The following is a 16,072-nucleotide window of genomic DNA, read 5'->3' as shown; positions in this document are numbered from 1 at the left end:
CAATTTATCATAACCAATCAACCTAACCTGCACATCTTTGGACTGTGGGAGGAAACCGGAGCACCCGGAGGAAACCCACGCAAACACGGGGAGAATGTGCAAACTCCACACAGTCGCCCGAAGCCGGATTCGAACCCGGGTCCCTGGCGCTGTGAGGCAACAGTGCTAACCACTATGCCACCGTGCTGCCCTTAGTCCTGGGTTTCTGGGGGGAGAGCGCGCGAAAGGGGGAGAGCGCGCGAAAGGGGGAGAGCTCTTCCTGGGTTTCCTGCAAATCCTTCACTAATGACCTCATTTGTGATTTCAATACTTCCCCTTCCATCGGGGATTGATTGATCGGGCTATTCAATCCTTCTACTGGAGCAGCTGTTTCAACATTCTGTTGTTCACATAGACGTGATTCAGCGTACTTTTGGCATCCCAGTAAAATCTGTGTTGCAACCTCAGCTATTTCCATAACTTTTGAGAGCTCCGAACTCCTTCCCTTTGAAGATTGAAGCTCGTGTTCAGATTGTTCCCATTGCAGAGTCTTGTCCCTCAGCATATGAAGAACTCTTCCACGGGAACACTGTGGATCAGAGTCTTCTTCATTTCATCCACCTTTTCCTCCAATGCTTTCACCTTCTTTTCCTCTTGTACTTTGGCTTTCAGCGCTCGGAGAAGTTGCGCCTTGATGCTCTCTAGCTCATGTTCAGGGGCCATTCTTACAGTCTCTGTTTCTTACAGTTTCCTTTTCTTCCACTGAAAGGATTCCCAGTTGAATCTGTTCTTCAAGTTGTTGAACCTCGGTCATTGCCGCCTCATATTTGTCTTGGGTTTCCTTCAATATTTTTATGAGTTCTTGGACATCTTGTCTTTCATGTTCTGCCATGTCTTTCACCTCTAATTTCTCATCTATGGATGGAACTTATACCGATGAGTCTGTCTTGGCCTTGAGCTCATCAAGAATTTCCTGCAGCCTTTGGACTTCTTGCTCATGTTCAACCTTTAGTTGCTCATGTGCTTCCACTGAAACTAGCTTTTCGGAGGTTGCCGAGTTAATCCCCTCCAGGATTGTAGCCTGGGCCTATTCATACTGTTCCTTCAACTTCTCAAACTCTGCTTGTAAGGAGTCGTAGAGAAGAACGGGAATAAAATCCTGGCTTCCTGAAGATTCCTCTTCATTTGCTCCTTCCTGCAAATATTCTAACTCCTGAACAGCATAAGGGAGATGTGATCGGTAATTGGTCACAATGGCTCTATGGTCGCTCTCTGCTTGAGCTAGCTGCTTCTATTGTCTTTCCAGATTCTCCCATTCGGTGTCATAGAACTTTTTCATTGTTTTCATCTCTTGTTCGAGACGGTAACTCACTTGTTCTACTTGCTGTCGTAATTTGAAATAAAGTTGAGTCCAAGCTCGGTGTTCGTCAGTCATGGATATGTCCGTAAACTGAACAGACTCAGAATTCTCTGTCAAACTATGTTGTCGTTGTTCGGTGGAGTTCTGTTCTGAAACTTTGTTCTTCTCTGGAGCATAAGCCTTTATGCATGCCTTCGTTCTTCCAACCTTAGTCGGCAAGTCCATTTTAGCCTTGTCTTTCATATTTGGGTTGGTCTTATCGTCATCCGTTTCAGAATCTGAGCTGATTGTCTGCACCGAGTCCTCACTCGTTATGGCTTTTAGATAGTGCCATTCCATGTCTATTTTCTTGATCCACTCCCGTCCCAGAAGAGGTGGTCCTCCCTCAGGTAGTACGTATAAGTTCATTCTTGGGTGTTCTTTACCCCCATCTCTCACCTTGACTCTTATCTTCCCCGTGGGGTATACTTTATGCCCCGTGTATGTCTGCAATACAAACTTGGTATCTCTTAAGGGTATATGTGAGAATAGCCGGTGGTAATCCCTTCGATTTATGACTGATAGAGCTGATCCAGTGTCCAACTCCATTTTCACTTGGACTCCAGCTATTTTTAGCATGACCCAGATAGTTTGTAGGTCAGCTTCCTTACTCACATTGTGAATTCTCAGACTGCCCAGCTCCTGGCCGTTTGGGTCTGAGTCCGAATTCTGTTCGTCTGAACTCTTCTCAGTGTAACCTGTTCCACCTTAAGAGAACTACCTTAAGAGATGTACTACTTTCTCTTGGCTGCTGTATACTGTAATACCGGTGGTGACCACACTGGTATATAAACGTTGTGTAGTGATTTGCTGGGCAGTTCAGCCCTGACCTCCGAATAGTAAAGACCTGTTAAAGTTATTCTTGTGGTCTGTGTCCAGTGATTTATAATAAGCATAACTGGGACACACAGACTTAACAGTGGCGACGAGTCCGATCTTACCCTGCGGCAGTTTTACATCCAAGGCAGCTTCGTCCTCAGAACGGGCGTCGAGAAGAGGCATCCGCCCTCATCATCCTGCTGAGCACCACATCGCACGGGAGGCATCGAGAACCCGGGTTAAAAAGAAAAATTCTGACCACGAAGCCCTCCATCAGCGACAGGCAGTGATCATCCCTTCTACCACGGTGGTGGGTAAGCCGATCAGCGACATGAGCAGAAAGTCGGCCGCGTTGGCTGTGGAGTAGGGGAGGGAAAACAGAGGAAAAAGGGCGGAGAACTCGACCGCGGCCGGTGGAAAGGGCCGGGCTGCAATCGGGGCCGAGAGGCGCAGCGACTGGGGCAGCGTTAAGGCCACGAGAACCGCGGAGAACTCAACCGCAGCCGGTGTAAAGGACCGGCCTGCAAGTGGGGCTGAGAGGCGCAACAGCAGGGGAAGCGTGAATGCCCACGGGAACCGCGGGGGAGCAAAAAGCAGCGTCGGGGAATTGAGAACCGCTGGGGAGGCGAGAACGGCAGCAACACAGCAATCGCCATTGCAGCCAACGGGGGAAGAAGGCAAACGCGGGAAGCCGCCATTGTAGTCGGCGGGGGAAGAAGACGAGCGCGGGAAAAACCGCCAAGCGCGGGAAGCCGCCATTTTAGTAGGCGGGGGAAGAAGACAAGCGCAGGAAGCCGCCATTTTGGGAAAAAGAAAATTTAAAGAAACTTGCAAGGATGCCTAAACATGGTAACATCAATGCTTTTGATAGCGATGTCGAAGATTGGGCCACGTATGTAGAACGCATGGAAGTTTATTGTAAAGCAAATGAGGTACCAGATGATAAGAAAGCACTAACCTTATTAAACTCAATGGGTGCGAGGACGTACGGGCTATTGAAGCACCTTGTATCACCAGATAAACCGGCGGATCAGACTTTCGCAAATATTGTTACTGTCCTGAAAAATCATTTAAACCCCACGCCGCTGCTGATAGCGGAACGATTTAAATTTTACAGAAGAACGCAGCTGAAAGAAGAAAGCAACGCTGAATTCTTAATTGAACTGCGTAAGCTATCAAAGTACTGTCAGTTTGGAACAGGACTAGCAGATGCGCTGAGAGATAAATTTGTGTGTGGATTGTTAAAAGAAGGAACACAAAAGCGACTGCTAGAAGAGAATGATCTTACGCTTGATAAAGCTGTCACTATTGCAGCATCGCACGAAGCCGCAGCGAGAGGCACTGCGGAAATGCAGCTAAGGTCATCGGAACTCAGCACCAATCAAATGGCCTTGGGTGCAGTAAAGTGTTATCGTTGTGGAAAGACAACGCACGATCAGAACCAGTGCTGGTTCAAAAATCAGGAATGCAGAAAATGTGGCAGGCTTGGTCACATAGCTAAAGTATGCCGGTCAGGAAAGAAGACCAGCAACAAAAAGTCACCGCAGGAAAAGTGCAGAAAGGTACACAAGGTGACAGAGAACAGTTCGGATGAACAGAAGTCAGATTCAGACTCCAGCAGTAAGGAACTGGGGTGTCTAAGAGTACACAATGTGGGTAATGAAGCAGACCTCCAAACTATCTGGGTCACACTTCAGATAGCAGGGGTCCAAGTGAAGATGGAATTGGACACTGGATCGGCATTGACGGTCATGAATAAGCAAGATTACAAAAGGTTATTCCCACATATTCCCCTACGGGATACGGAGATTGTATTGAAAACATACACGGGGCAAAGAGTATACCCCATCGGAAAGATAAAGGTAAAAGGTGGTCCACAAGGGCAAAGAAAGCCGAGGAATGGACTTATATGTGCCACCTGAGGGAGGTCCACCACTACTGGGACGGGAGTGGATCAGGAGAATAAATATGGACTGGCATTCCTTAAAAGCACTAACGGTAGATTCCAGTACAAAAGATGTCAAACCTAAACGATTGTCCAGAATATTGGACGATGCTAAAGAGGTGTTCCAACAGGAACTGGGAACACAGAGGAATTACGGCAACCATCAAGGTTGAAGAACATGCAAACCCGAAATTTTTCAAAGCCAGACCGGTACATTATGCAATACGACCTGCTGTGGAAGCTGAGCTGGAAGGGCTAGAACGTTCAGGAGTACTGTCTAAGGTGGACTGGAGTGAGTGGGCCACGCCCATTGTTCCAGTCATGAAGCGTTCATCGAGCAACAAGCCGGGGGAACCGGGGAAAGTTCGCATCTGTGGAGATTTCAAGATCACTGTTAATCCGGTGCTTCACACGGTGCAATATCCGCTTCCGCGGATTGAGGATATCTTCGCTTCGTTGTCTGGCGGGAAACACTTCACCAAGATAGACCTGGCGCAGGCGTACTTACAGATGGAAGTTGAGGAAGAGTCACGCCAGTACCTCGCGATCAACATGCATAGAGGCTTGTATCGGTATAATAGACTGGTTTTTGGAGTGGCATCGGCTCCAGCAATTTGGCAGAGGGCCATGGAGCAGGTATTACAGGGAATTCCAGGCACACAATGTTACCTGGACGATATTCTGATTACAGGAGATGATGATGAGGAACATCTTGCAAATTTGGAACTGGTGCTCACCAGATTGAAAGAATATGGACTTCGAGTTAATCGGCAGAAATGTGAGTTCTTTCAGAAGCGGATCTCGTACTGTGGTCATGTCATTGACCAGGAGGGGCTTCATAAGTCTCCTGACAAGATCGAAGCTGTTGTGAAGGCTCCCGCTCCGGATAATGTATCCCAGTTGAGGTCGTTCCTAGGGTTGATTAACTATTACCATAAGTTTCTGCCAAATTTATCCACGGTGCTGCACCCGCTGAACGCTCTTTTGCAGAAGGGAGTACCATGGAAGTGGAGCGAAGACTGTAAGAGGGCCTTTCGCAAAAGCAAGGCATTGATCACCTCAGAGGAAGTGTTGGCTCACTTCAACCCAACGCTGCCTATTCGTTTGGCTTGTGATGCTTCTCCATATGGTATTGGGGCAGTACTTTCACACAAGTTGCCAAATGGCTTGGAGAGGCCAGTCGCGTTCGCATCCAGATCATTGACCTCCGCTGAGCGCAACTATGCTCAGATAGATAGGGAGGCTCTCAGCCTTGTGTGGGGAGTAAAGAAGTTTAATCATTACCTGCAGGGCCAAAAGTTTACGCTACTGACAGACCACCAGCCGTTGGTATCCATTTTTAACCCTAAGAAGGGTGTTTCGGTGATAACAGCACAGAGGCTCCAGAGATGGTCCCTTTTCCTAGGGGCACATCAATATCAGATTGAATTCAAAGGTACAAAGCAGCATGGTAATGCTGATGGGCTGTCGCGCCTGCCACTACCTACAGAGGAGGAGGCACCGACGGTTGACCCTGTTGAGTTATTTCACTCGACCATCATCGAATGTTTACCAGTCACCAATGCAAGTATTGAAAGAGAAACCAGGAACGACCCGACACTGTCCCGGGTCTACGAATTGACAGTGAAGGGATGGCCAGCACATGGTGATCCACTGTTACCGGCATTCTCAGCAAGACGAGAACAGCTGTCTGTCTGTCAAGGAACATTGATGTATGGAACAAGGGTGATTATTCCTCCTAAGTTAAGAGAGAGTGTTCTAAAGGAACTGCATGAAGGTCATCTGGGGGGGAGTCAAGATGAAAAGCCTTGCTAGGGCTTATGTGTGGTGGCCGGGTATCGACCAACAGATAGAGGATCTGACGAAAAGCTGCTCAGGGTGCCAAAAAGTGCAAAATGCACCTCCGATTGCACCGCTGCATCCATGGGAATGGCCTTCAACCCCATGGCAACGTGTACATATTGACTTTGCTGGTCCATTCATGGACTCCATGTTTTTAATTGCGGTGGACGCACATTCTAAATGGCCAGAAGTGATTAAGATGACTACCACTACCTCGGAAAAGACGATCGCGGTGCTAAGAACGATATTTGCAAGAAATGGATTGCCAGAACAAATATGTTCAGACAACGGACCGCCGTTCGTGTCAGAAGAATTCCAGAAATTCATGAAGAAGAATGGGGTGAAACATTATACCTCTGCCCCATATCATCCGGCTACAAATGGGTTGGCCGAGAGATTTGTACAAACGTTCAAAAAAGCAATAAAGGCCATGAGCGAAGATCAGATTCTACTACAACACAAGGTGGACAATTTCCTACTGGCATATCGAAACGCCACTCATGCAGTGACAAACCAAAGTCCTGCCATGATGTTCTATAACAGGAGGTTGCGGTCCAGGTTGGACTTGTTAAAACCAAATGTGCGGAGGGAAGTCGAAAACAAACAGTTCCAGCATATAAATAACAAGACCACTCGGAGTTTCGAAATAGGACAACCAGTGTTAGCCCGGGACTATAAAAATGAGAAATGGCAATCTGGAACAATTCGGGCCAGACAAGGACCCCTGATGTACACGGTAGATATTGGTGAAAATGTAATACGACATCATGCTGACCAACTGGTAGAATCGAGAACAAGGGTCGAACCCAGGGTTACGGCAGAGACAACCGTGGAAGAAGTTAGTGAACCTGAAGCATCTACCTCAGAAGTGAATGTACCTGATGATGATGTCCAATCCATAAGAGATCAACTAGATGAGTCACCCCAGCAACGAGAATCAGAGACCCCTGAAAGGCGTTATCCAACTCGGATCAGGAGGCCTCCTCAGAGACTGAATCTTTGAACTGTTTTGCATGAAGTTGTATATATATATATCTATATATGTTATTATGTTATGTTAAATGGGGATATACACTGTTAAGCTAAAAAGGGAGGATTGTGGTGTATGTAACCTGTTCCACCTTAAGAGAACTACCTTAAGGGATGTACTACTTTCTCTTGGCTGCTGTATACTGTAATACCGGTGGTGACCACACCGGTATATAAATGTTGTGTAGTGATTTGCTGGGCAGTTCAGCCCTGACCTCCGAATAGTAAAGACCTGTTAAAGTTATTCTTGTTGTCTGTGTCCAGTGATTTATAATAAACATAACTGGGACACACAGACTCAACACTTTCCACCATCGACAAGGCACAAGTCAGGAGTGTGATGGAATATTCTCCACTTGCCTGGATGAGTGCAGCTCCAACAACACTCAAGAAGCTTGACACTATCCAGGACAAAGCAGCCCACTTGATCGGCACCCCCATCCACCACCTTAAACATTCATTCCCTCCACCACCGATGCACCACGGCTGCAATATCTACAAGATGCATTGCAGCAACTCGCCAAGGTTTCTTCGACAATTCCTCCCAAACCCGCAATCTCTACCACCTCTGAGGACATGGGCAGCAGGCACATGGGAACGTCATCACCTGCAAGTTCCCGTCCAAGTTACACACCATCCTGACTTGGAAATATGTCGCCATTCCTTCATTGTCACTGGGTCAAAATCCTGGAACTCCCTCCCCAACACTACTGTGGGAGTACCTTCACCACAAGGACTGCAGCGGTTCAAGCAGGCGACTCACCACCACCTTCTCGAGGGCAATTAGGGATGGGCAATAAATGCTGGCCTTGCCAGTGACGCCCACATCCCATGAATGAATTAAAAAAGAGGGGGCAATGAGATGGAGGAGAAAACAGCCAGGACTGAATCACAAGGCTCGATTTTGGGAGAACACCAACTAACATGGAGACAAAGCTTGGACCAGAGGTAAGTTTAATCATAACAGCAAAGCATGTCTGAAAAGTGTTACTGGAAGTGTGACATTTATAAAAGTGCACGCAATATGCAGGACTTAATGGCCCAGGCTGTTCAGCCTCATCCCATCTGATTCCCAGTGGATCTGTGGCTAATGTGGAGGTGGAAACATGCCAAAGCATGCACTCTACTCTGCCTCCTTTTATCCTTTTCGCAGCGATCAGGTCTGGCAGCATAACAGGCACCCATCCATATGTGGGCATGTAAATTAAATAACTTTGAGGGAAAATACTAGCCCCAATATTTACAGGAGGCGGGGATGGTGCAGGTGAGGCCGAAAACAACCGGAGAACCCAGCAAGGCGGAGGTCCTGATGACATTAACGGCAAGACCTCATTAAAAAAACGTTGACTCCGTTTCCCACCCAGGCAACCTGGCCGACAGGCGGGAGAGAACACCAGTGGCAGAAGACCGCAGCCAGGAAACAATCAGGAGGTCGGAAAGGCCTGCCAATCGGGAGGGCATGGCGGAAGAGAGCCCATAATCGTGGGGGGCGGGGGGAAAAAGAGAGGTTGGTGATTGGGGCTGGGGATAGCCAAAAGCTTCCTTGAGGGGCTGTGGGGAGCACTGTTGCTCCTCTTGGCCAGAGGAGTGCTGGAAAAGGCACTTACATTGTGGAGCCGGTAGCTCCTATCTCCCTTTCACTGCTGGGTTTCCTGACCCCTGGGAAACCGACGCAGCAGCAGTCAATTTTAAAATGGGCTTCCAAAATCACTGTGGGAGCCAGATTTAAATATGTTCATGAAGTGGGACACTCGAGGCGGTGGGAGCATGCACAGCATGTTGAGATTGCATTCTCCTCTTTAACCACTTCCCCTGCCCCCATGACCCTCTCCTGCCCATTGTGTGGAGGTTAATATCAAGGTCACAATCTCTGCTTTGTTTCCCACATTTTCACCCTATTTGGACATTTAATATCAGGGCTGTCCAGTATTCGCATTCAAGAACATTCATTTGCACAGGCAACTTCAGATATTTTGCCTCCAAAAATTGCTAATTTTTCAGATAGCTTGAAGACTACCTCTTCTTCCCTGTGAAACAGTTTTCTGAGAGAGAACACTGAATAGAGCTTCCAACCACATCCATACATTCCAAGCAAGTGTTGTTAAGTTGGCAAAATTTAACCCTGCACTAAAGAGTAAATTTTCCAATTCTGCATCAAGAGCACATATTGGGAAATTGCATACCCTCTGCCCTGATTTTTGGTCCCTTAATCTAGCCTGCACAAAGAGTGCTGAAGCAGAAAACTTACCCTTAAATGCTTTAAGACAGGAACATAAAGATGGGGACAGTTAGGAAAGAGGGTACCCGTGACAGGCGGGAACTTGATGAGGTAGGGAGGATCGTCATCTGGTCCCAAAAGGGCCTAATGGCAGATTTTCCTGGGTCTCCCTTCTCCAACAAGGTTAGTTCCCACCAATACTGCCATATCCCAGCAATCCCTCCCAATACTACCAGACTGTGCCCCCATCAATGCGCCAAAACCCTCTTTCCGATCCTGCTGGGCCTCACCCTCCAATCCCAGATCCTAAGAGCTCCTCAGTGCTTACAAATGCCTGAATGACATTTCCAAGGTTTCCTGACACCAGTACAGCCATCCCCACCCCCACCCACCAACAATGTTCCTAGGCCTACAGACCTTTCCCTCTCAGTGATCCCTGAACCTTCCCCTGTATTTCCAGAATATCCCTCCCAGTAGTCCCAGACACTTGGACCCCACCGCCTCCCTCCCTCACCCTCCAAGTTCTGCTAGAACCTACCCCCAACTCAGGACTGCTATACTTGGGCTCCCTTCCCAGTGCTCCTAGATCTCAGCATCACCCCCAGCGCTGATGTGTCTGTCTGGTAACATTACCCAACATTATATCTGTACTTATAAAGCCTCCAACTTACTATCAGCAATATCATGGAAGATATGCTAGGTATATTGCAACTGCTTTTGTCTTTCTGGTGCTGTCATTTCCATTGAAAGATGTCACATGATATAGCACCTGAAGGTAGAATGATTTTATGACTGAGAAAATGGAAAATATTTAGATTTGCAACACCAGATCTGCAGATATATTTTATTTGTAACATAGGACATGCAAAATGCTAAACTATTACCCGACAGAACACAAACTAAAATAAATGGATTAATTAATTCTTTAACAGAATCTGATAAGCAAACAAAAGAAATAATCTTTGTTGGAACAGAAAGCTAGCGTTGCCAAGGGCATGTGTACCAGTCACCTGTGTGCTGCTGTTGTGGTACAAGTGCTACTATTATTAATAATGCTTACATAGTGCAGGCATTGTCTGAGATTTAATTAGTTATAATGGGTTCAATCGTCAATGCTACAGTAACGATTATATGTAGGATAAAAGTGATGTATGCCTATCTCCCAAATGGATGTCAAGTTCATGCAAACTGAACACTATTTTACTGTACTTGAGGCTGCAATTGCTCAGGGACTGAAAGGACCTGAAAAGCCATGGTTACCTGTGCTTAGAACACAAAGCACAATACAAGTCCTAAACCATTTTACAAACAGTTCAAATACAATTCAGGTGTCAGATTAAAAAAGAAAAAGCATAATAATTTATATTTCTTCGATAATTCACACTTACATTGATGATGGACTAAAGTTGTTGGTACTGCTGAGAATCTATGCTAGAAGACAGAGTAGCTTTTTACTGTCATTAAACGTGATGTCACTTTAGAAACTGGGACTGATCCAACATTTAAAATTTAAATCAAAATGGTGGTCTTTTTCAGAAGACTACCCTCGTCTTCATCCTGACCAAAATCCCCAAATTTGTATGTAATTAACCCTGCTTGCTGTCTCCCCTTTTTTAATGAATGTGTAATCAATGCACAGATCCAAGTGTCCAGAATTGCTTAATGCACGTGCGTTACAAATGGATTACTTGTTGCACGTCAATATGCAAATCTGAATATTTAAATCTGTTCGGGATCAATAGTATCGAAGCACAACAACCTCTACAGTAAATACAACAGTTGTTTTGGGTTCTGTTCCTTACTCCTTGGATACTGCTCGGAGAGAACAAAGGACAGAGAAGACTGAAATCTGCATTGAGCTATAAGGCAAACAGCCTGCACCTCCTCGTTACTTCTGATGCTCCAAGTATACGTGGTATGATGTACTGTGCTACTATTTTGTTGATAACATGTTGGTATTCATTTTAACATCTTCTCATTTTAAAATACAGATTTAAAATCATTTTTCCCATTTCTTAAATTAGGTCTGTAGAACAAGGCTTTCAGAGAAGTGTGAGTTTTGGAGTCCAGTCAGTTTGTTTGGAGGGAGCGCGAGAGGGAGGGATCGCGGTGAGCGGGAGAGAGGAGAGGATGGCGGGGGCGTGAGCGACGAGGAGGGGCGGGGGGGCAGGAGGAGGGGGGAGTGGGCGAAGGGGTGACAGAGAGAGTGGAGTGGAGACAGCAAGAGTGGAGGGGAGACAGAGAGATAGAGAGGAGCAGGGCGAGAGAATAGGGGGTAGAGAAAAAGAGGATTTGATGGAGAGAAAGAGAGGATCGGAGGGGGGAGAGAGAGATCGGAAGGGAGGGAAAGGAGGGGGAGAGAGAGAGGGGAGGGGGAGAAGAGAGGATTGGAGGGCAGAGAAGGTCAAGTGAGAATGTGATCCAGCTGATAAGGCAATTACATTTTTCCAACCCCACCCCCTTTACGCCCGCACCACGTTCTCCCTCTCCTTCCCCTTGACCTGTTTGATTTCTTGGAAATCTCAGTGCATGTGTGACAAGTGACATCATTGTCATGACTTCCGAATTTCGTCCAGTCCAATGTCACTATTCACTTCATACCCAATAAACCTGTGAACAAGCCGTGACCCACACACAATGTCCCATCTACAGGGGGGCAGTGGGTGGAGGTCCGGAACTTGGGGAGGGTCAGGAACTCATGGCGGGTGGGGGAGCGGGTCAGAAACTGGGGCGGAGGGGGTTCATCAGAAACTTGGGGGGAGAGGTGGTCAGAAACTTTGAGGGGGCGGTCAGGAACTTGGGCGGCGGGGAGGAGGTTAGGAGCTTGGGCAGTGGGGTTAGGAGCTTGTTTGAGCGGTGGGAGAAGGTCTTAACCCGTGAGGGTGAACCCTGTCTGTTCCAAGTGAGCTCTGTTCTGTCTGGAATAGGCAGTCAGAATGGCTCGAATTACACTTTGCAAAGTAATTGATTACGTTGGTAGGGAGAATCTAATTACACATTCCAGGGAAACTGCTGGGTGTGTTTGTCCTCCAAGGGGACCAATCAGAACTTTGGTGTTGCAAATACACACAACCTTAACTGCACCCTGCACCGCCTGGTTTCTGCCAGGCAGGGAGAGTTAAAATCGAGCGCTATATATGCAAATACAGCATTAGTTAATCTTCATTTTCTCCGTTCCAGATTTTCTTGCAAAAGTGATCAATACATTTTTGGATCTTTTACTCAGATATTTTTCTCATGTTAGGCTCTAAAACGGCCCGCCTCAATTACTTGGGGTAATTCTGTGCCCCATGGGTTGAACAGAAACCCACGTAATTGTATTTAGTTTACGGGATAGTTCATAACCCTCTCCTGGTGTCCTAGATTTTGGAAAGCTGTAAAATAAATGCTATACAAGAATTTGGCTTACGGTATAATCTACACGATCTTTATTGAGCATACCACTGGCATCTGTTCAGATCAGGGGCACATTATAGTACAGTTTCCCCAGAGTCTCCAAGATAATTGATGTGTGCTGCATTTTCCGTAACTTTGCTCTGCCCAAAGGGCCTAATCATGGAGAAAGAAGAGCAGAATCCAGAAGGCATTCCGGCACAGGAAGGAGGCAATGAATAATGGAGAAAAAGCTTCTTTAACTCTACTAAAGCAGAGAGGTCTGGTGTGCCAGGTGCTCGCACAAGATGTAACCAAATGCCTGTGCTCTCCCTTTAAGGAATACTCCTGCCTTCATGTACAAAAACATTTTAGCAACACTGTCCTTGCTATTTCCTCCATCACCATCAAATGCTTACTTTTTGTTGTAGTGCTGAATGATCTCGCAATCATAAAAGCATTCTCACCACAATGTACAGATCAAGTGTTCCAGTGTGAAACAATGCCTTTAAGATATAGCATCTTTGCAGCCACCATTACCTGGCATTCTCATTAACTATCCATCTGCATCTTGAAACTTGGTCCTTGTATAAATATTTTGACTCTACCCAGTCTGCAACATGAGTTATTTTAGTATTTGACATCTACCTAACAGAGCATAATGCATGACAAGAATTAGGTCCACAATAGGATATTTGGACTGTGGCACAACACCTGGAGTAAGAGATAATGCCTCTGAATGATGCCTAATCAATACAGTGAGCCACTGCAAGCTGGCAAGTGCTCGCATGTGTGCGTGGGGAATCTTTTCTATAGGTCAATCAGTTTAGAAGTTACAATTACCCCATGGTGCTTGAAGCCAAATCCTGACCAAGTTGTGGTGCAATTCTCAGATCTGGCTAGAATCATACTTCCATATTGCAACACTTAAACTTGCAACCTTTGGAAGATCTTAGGTAGTGAAATGGAGAAGCTGGTTACTCTATATATTTTTGTCAGGTTCAGTCACTCTTAAGGCCCAGAGTTTGCCTTTATCTGCTCAATGAGGGGGAGAACTCATCCCTGCTCCCTTGAAGAGACCAGGAAATAGGGAAGGCTAAGAAATAACTTGAAAAATAAAATTTTGTAACCTCAAAAAAGACTTCACAAAATATGATAAAGTTCAATCAGCGTATCGTTCGAAGATTGCACTGATTTCTTGCTAGTCATTTATTAAATTTTCAGTAATGCAACTGTTTTGTATTCAATCCATATATGTTAAAGTAAAGTTAGAACTTGAAAAATGAACAATGGTCCCAAAAATTGTGCAATTTGAAAATCTGTCAACAAGGAGTAAAATATGATGACAAGAAAACAAGAAAAGTAACCACATTTTAAATGCATTATGCTTATGCACGTCAGTGCAAGGTTCTCCGTATCACTCTCCGTGGCATAATAAATAAAAAGATCTTAACTTCTAAAACTCTTCACTATTGGAACATGTCCAAATATGTAAAGCAGGACTTCTAAATTTGGTGAAAACAATACTGGAACATTAGATTAATTTGGGTGTATTAATCATTTCTGTGAATTGGTTTAACCTTTATTATTAAATAAATATTGAAACCGATTCATCATATATACTAACCAAAACAAAATGAAGTTAGGAATTAAAAATGTTTCTTCTACTAAAAGAAAATTGACTGAAATCAATCATCCAACAACTGAGCAAAACTATCAGAAGGTTTGAAGCGACTTTCTGACCTGTAACATATTGACATTTCAAAATGGTTTGGAAATTCACCAGGGCAACTTCAATATTCTACAAATTCCATAATCAGAGTGGTACAGGTAGACTATCCTTTATCCGAAAACCTTGGGACCAGCTGTGTTTCGGTTTTCGGAATTTTTCGGATTTCAGAAGGTTTTCATCTCCGTATCTGACAACAAACACTGTTGCTTAGCAACAGCTTGTAAACACTCGGGCCCTGCCTTGGAAGCGTCTCTGAAGCTGTTGCTAAGCTACAGAGACTCTTTCCACAGCCTGACTTTAAAAAAAATGCTACGGGAAGGAAAAAAATGCTAGGGGAAGAAAAAAAACCTAACAAAACGGCTGCTGATTTCTGCCGTTAGATCGAGGTTTCCGGCTCCCCCTGCTCCGTATCTGAATTCCTTGACTTAGTGGGGGTCTAGGGCTCGACTGCCGGCGCCAGTTGTGGGAAAGCCGGATATCGGCTGACTCCTACACTGTATTGTTGTGTTCACTCTCCCGGTACCTCCTTCACACTGCCCGGCTCGGCCTGCAATCTCCTACCCAGGAGGGAACTCTGTGACCCTCTGCCCTGCTCACAGGGAAAGGCAGAGCTCCCGGACCACTCCTGTCATGTTTGGCGCCACTCGGGTCATGTCGTGCGCATGACTTACGCTCCACGAAAAAACTTTCGGTTTTGAGGTTTTCAGAAGTGCGGATAAAGGATAGTCTACCTGTAGTATACTGCAGCCCTGTTCAGCTGGCTACAGGGAAACCTCATCATCTGACTCTGCATGACTTTGGATTGTATTGAAGAGTATTTTAATATCCTGTTTAGTGAAAAGCTGTGCAAACCAATGGACTTCTCCAAGCCAGAGTCCACCCTCTTCAACACTTAAGAGACCTGACTAGGCTATTAAGCTTCTAAACAATCATAACTGATGAAGTACCACAAACATTGCTCGACTTAAACCAGACCTCAACATTCTTCATCATAGAGAAAGTCTGCATAGGATGCCCAAGCGAAGCTTCGTACACCACTTCTTTTAAATGTGGAGCTTACTTCCAGACCATGAATGGACTGGACTCTTCATTGTGCACAAATGTGAAAACTTTCTCTCATTTTTGAGCTAGAGTTTCTAAAGCCTGAATTTTGCTTTAGCAAATGTGTTTGATCATTTCTCCAAAGTTTTTCTGTACTTACAGCAATCACCAGAATTAACTTTGAGATTTATTCTGTTGTTATAGTTATCTCTGCCTGAACACATCATTGTGTTACTAGATATATAAAAAAACAAAAAAGCAGGACAAAGAAAAAACTTGGAGGAATTAATTTGACCTAGATCACAGGTTACCTTGAAAAGAAGCCGCATTTCGTGATATTAAAAATTTCAGAGTTGAGCTGGAAGTTTGAAGCAAATTTTGAATATCTTGCCGAGATGCTGCTTGGTATCGCTCCTCCATCTTTCTTGTGCAGCATGTTGGATCCTTCGAGATGCATACCTGAAGATCAGAACCTAAAGGAAAATGGTAAAGAATGAATGCATTTTTTCTCTGCACTTGATTCAATGTTGCTTCGTTCAGATTATCTGATAATTAATTTTAGAACTAAATTCCTACATTATGTTAACATTGACATTCAAATGATTTAATAATTCAATATTTTTCATGTCAGGTGTAGACTGCATTGATGTATAGCTCAGATACTAGTAAAGGTTGGACAAACTTTCATTTATTTGG

General features: G+C 45.3%; 1 protein-coding gene across 1 annotated transcript in view; it reads right to left on the bottom strand.

Annotated features, from left to right (window-relative positions):
- Positions 1-15,845, bottom strand: part of LOC147111515 (glypican-5-like) — a 1,571,270-nt gene extending 1,555,425 nt beyond the window's left edge. The window contains exon 1 of the mRNA XM_085998559.1: positions 15,688-15,845. Coding sequence (XP_085854685.1) covers positions 15,688-15,796 — 109 coding nt within the window. The 5' untranslated portion in view covers positions 15,797-15,845. The remainder of the gene's footprint in view (positions 1-15,687) is intronic.
- Positions 15,846-16,072: the final 227 nt, after the last annotated feature.

Source organism: Somniosus microcephalus, chromosome 10 (assembly GCF_052327205.1).
Source record: "Somniosus microcephalus isolate GS21.2 chromosome 10, FLI_Smic_1.0, whole genome shotgun sequence".
Lineage (NCBI taxonomy): Eukaryota > Metazoa > Chordata > Chondrichthyes > Squaliformes > Somniosidae > Somniosus > Somniosus microcephalus.
This window is presented reverse-complemented; position numbering and strand designations above follow the sequence as displayed.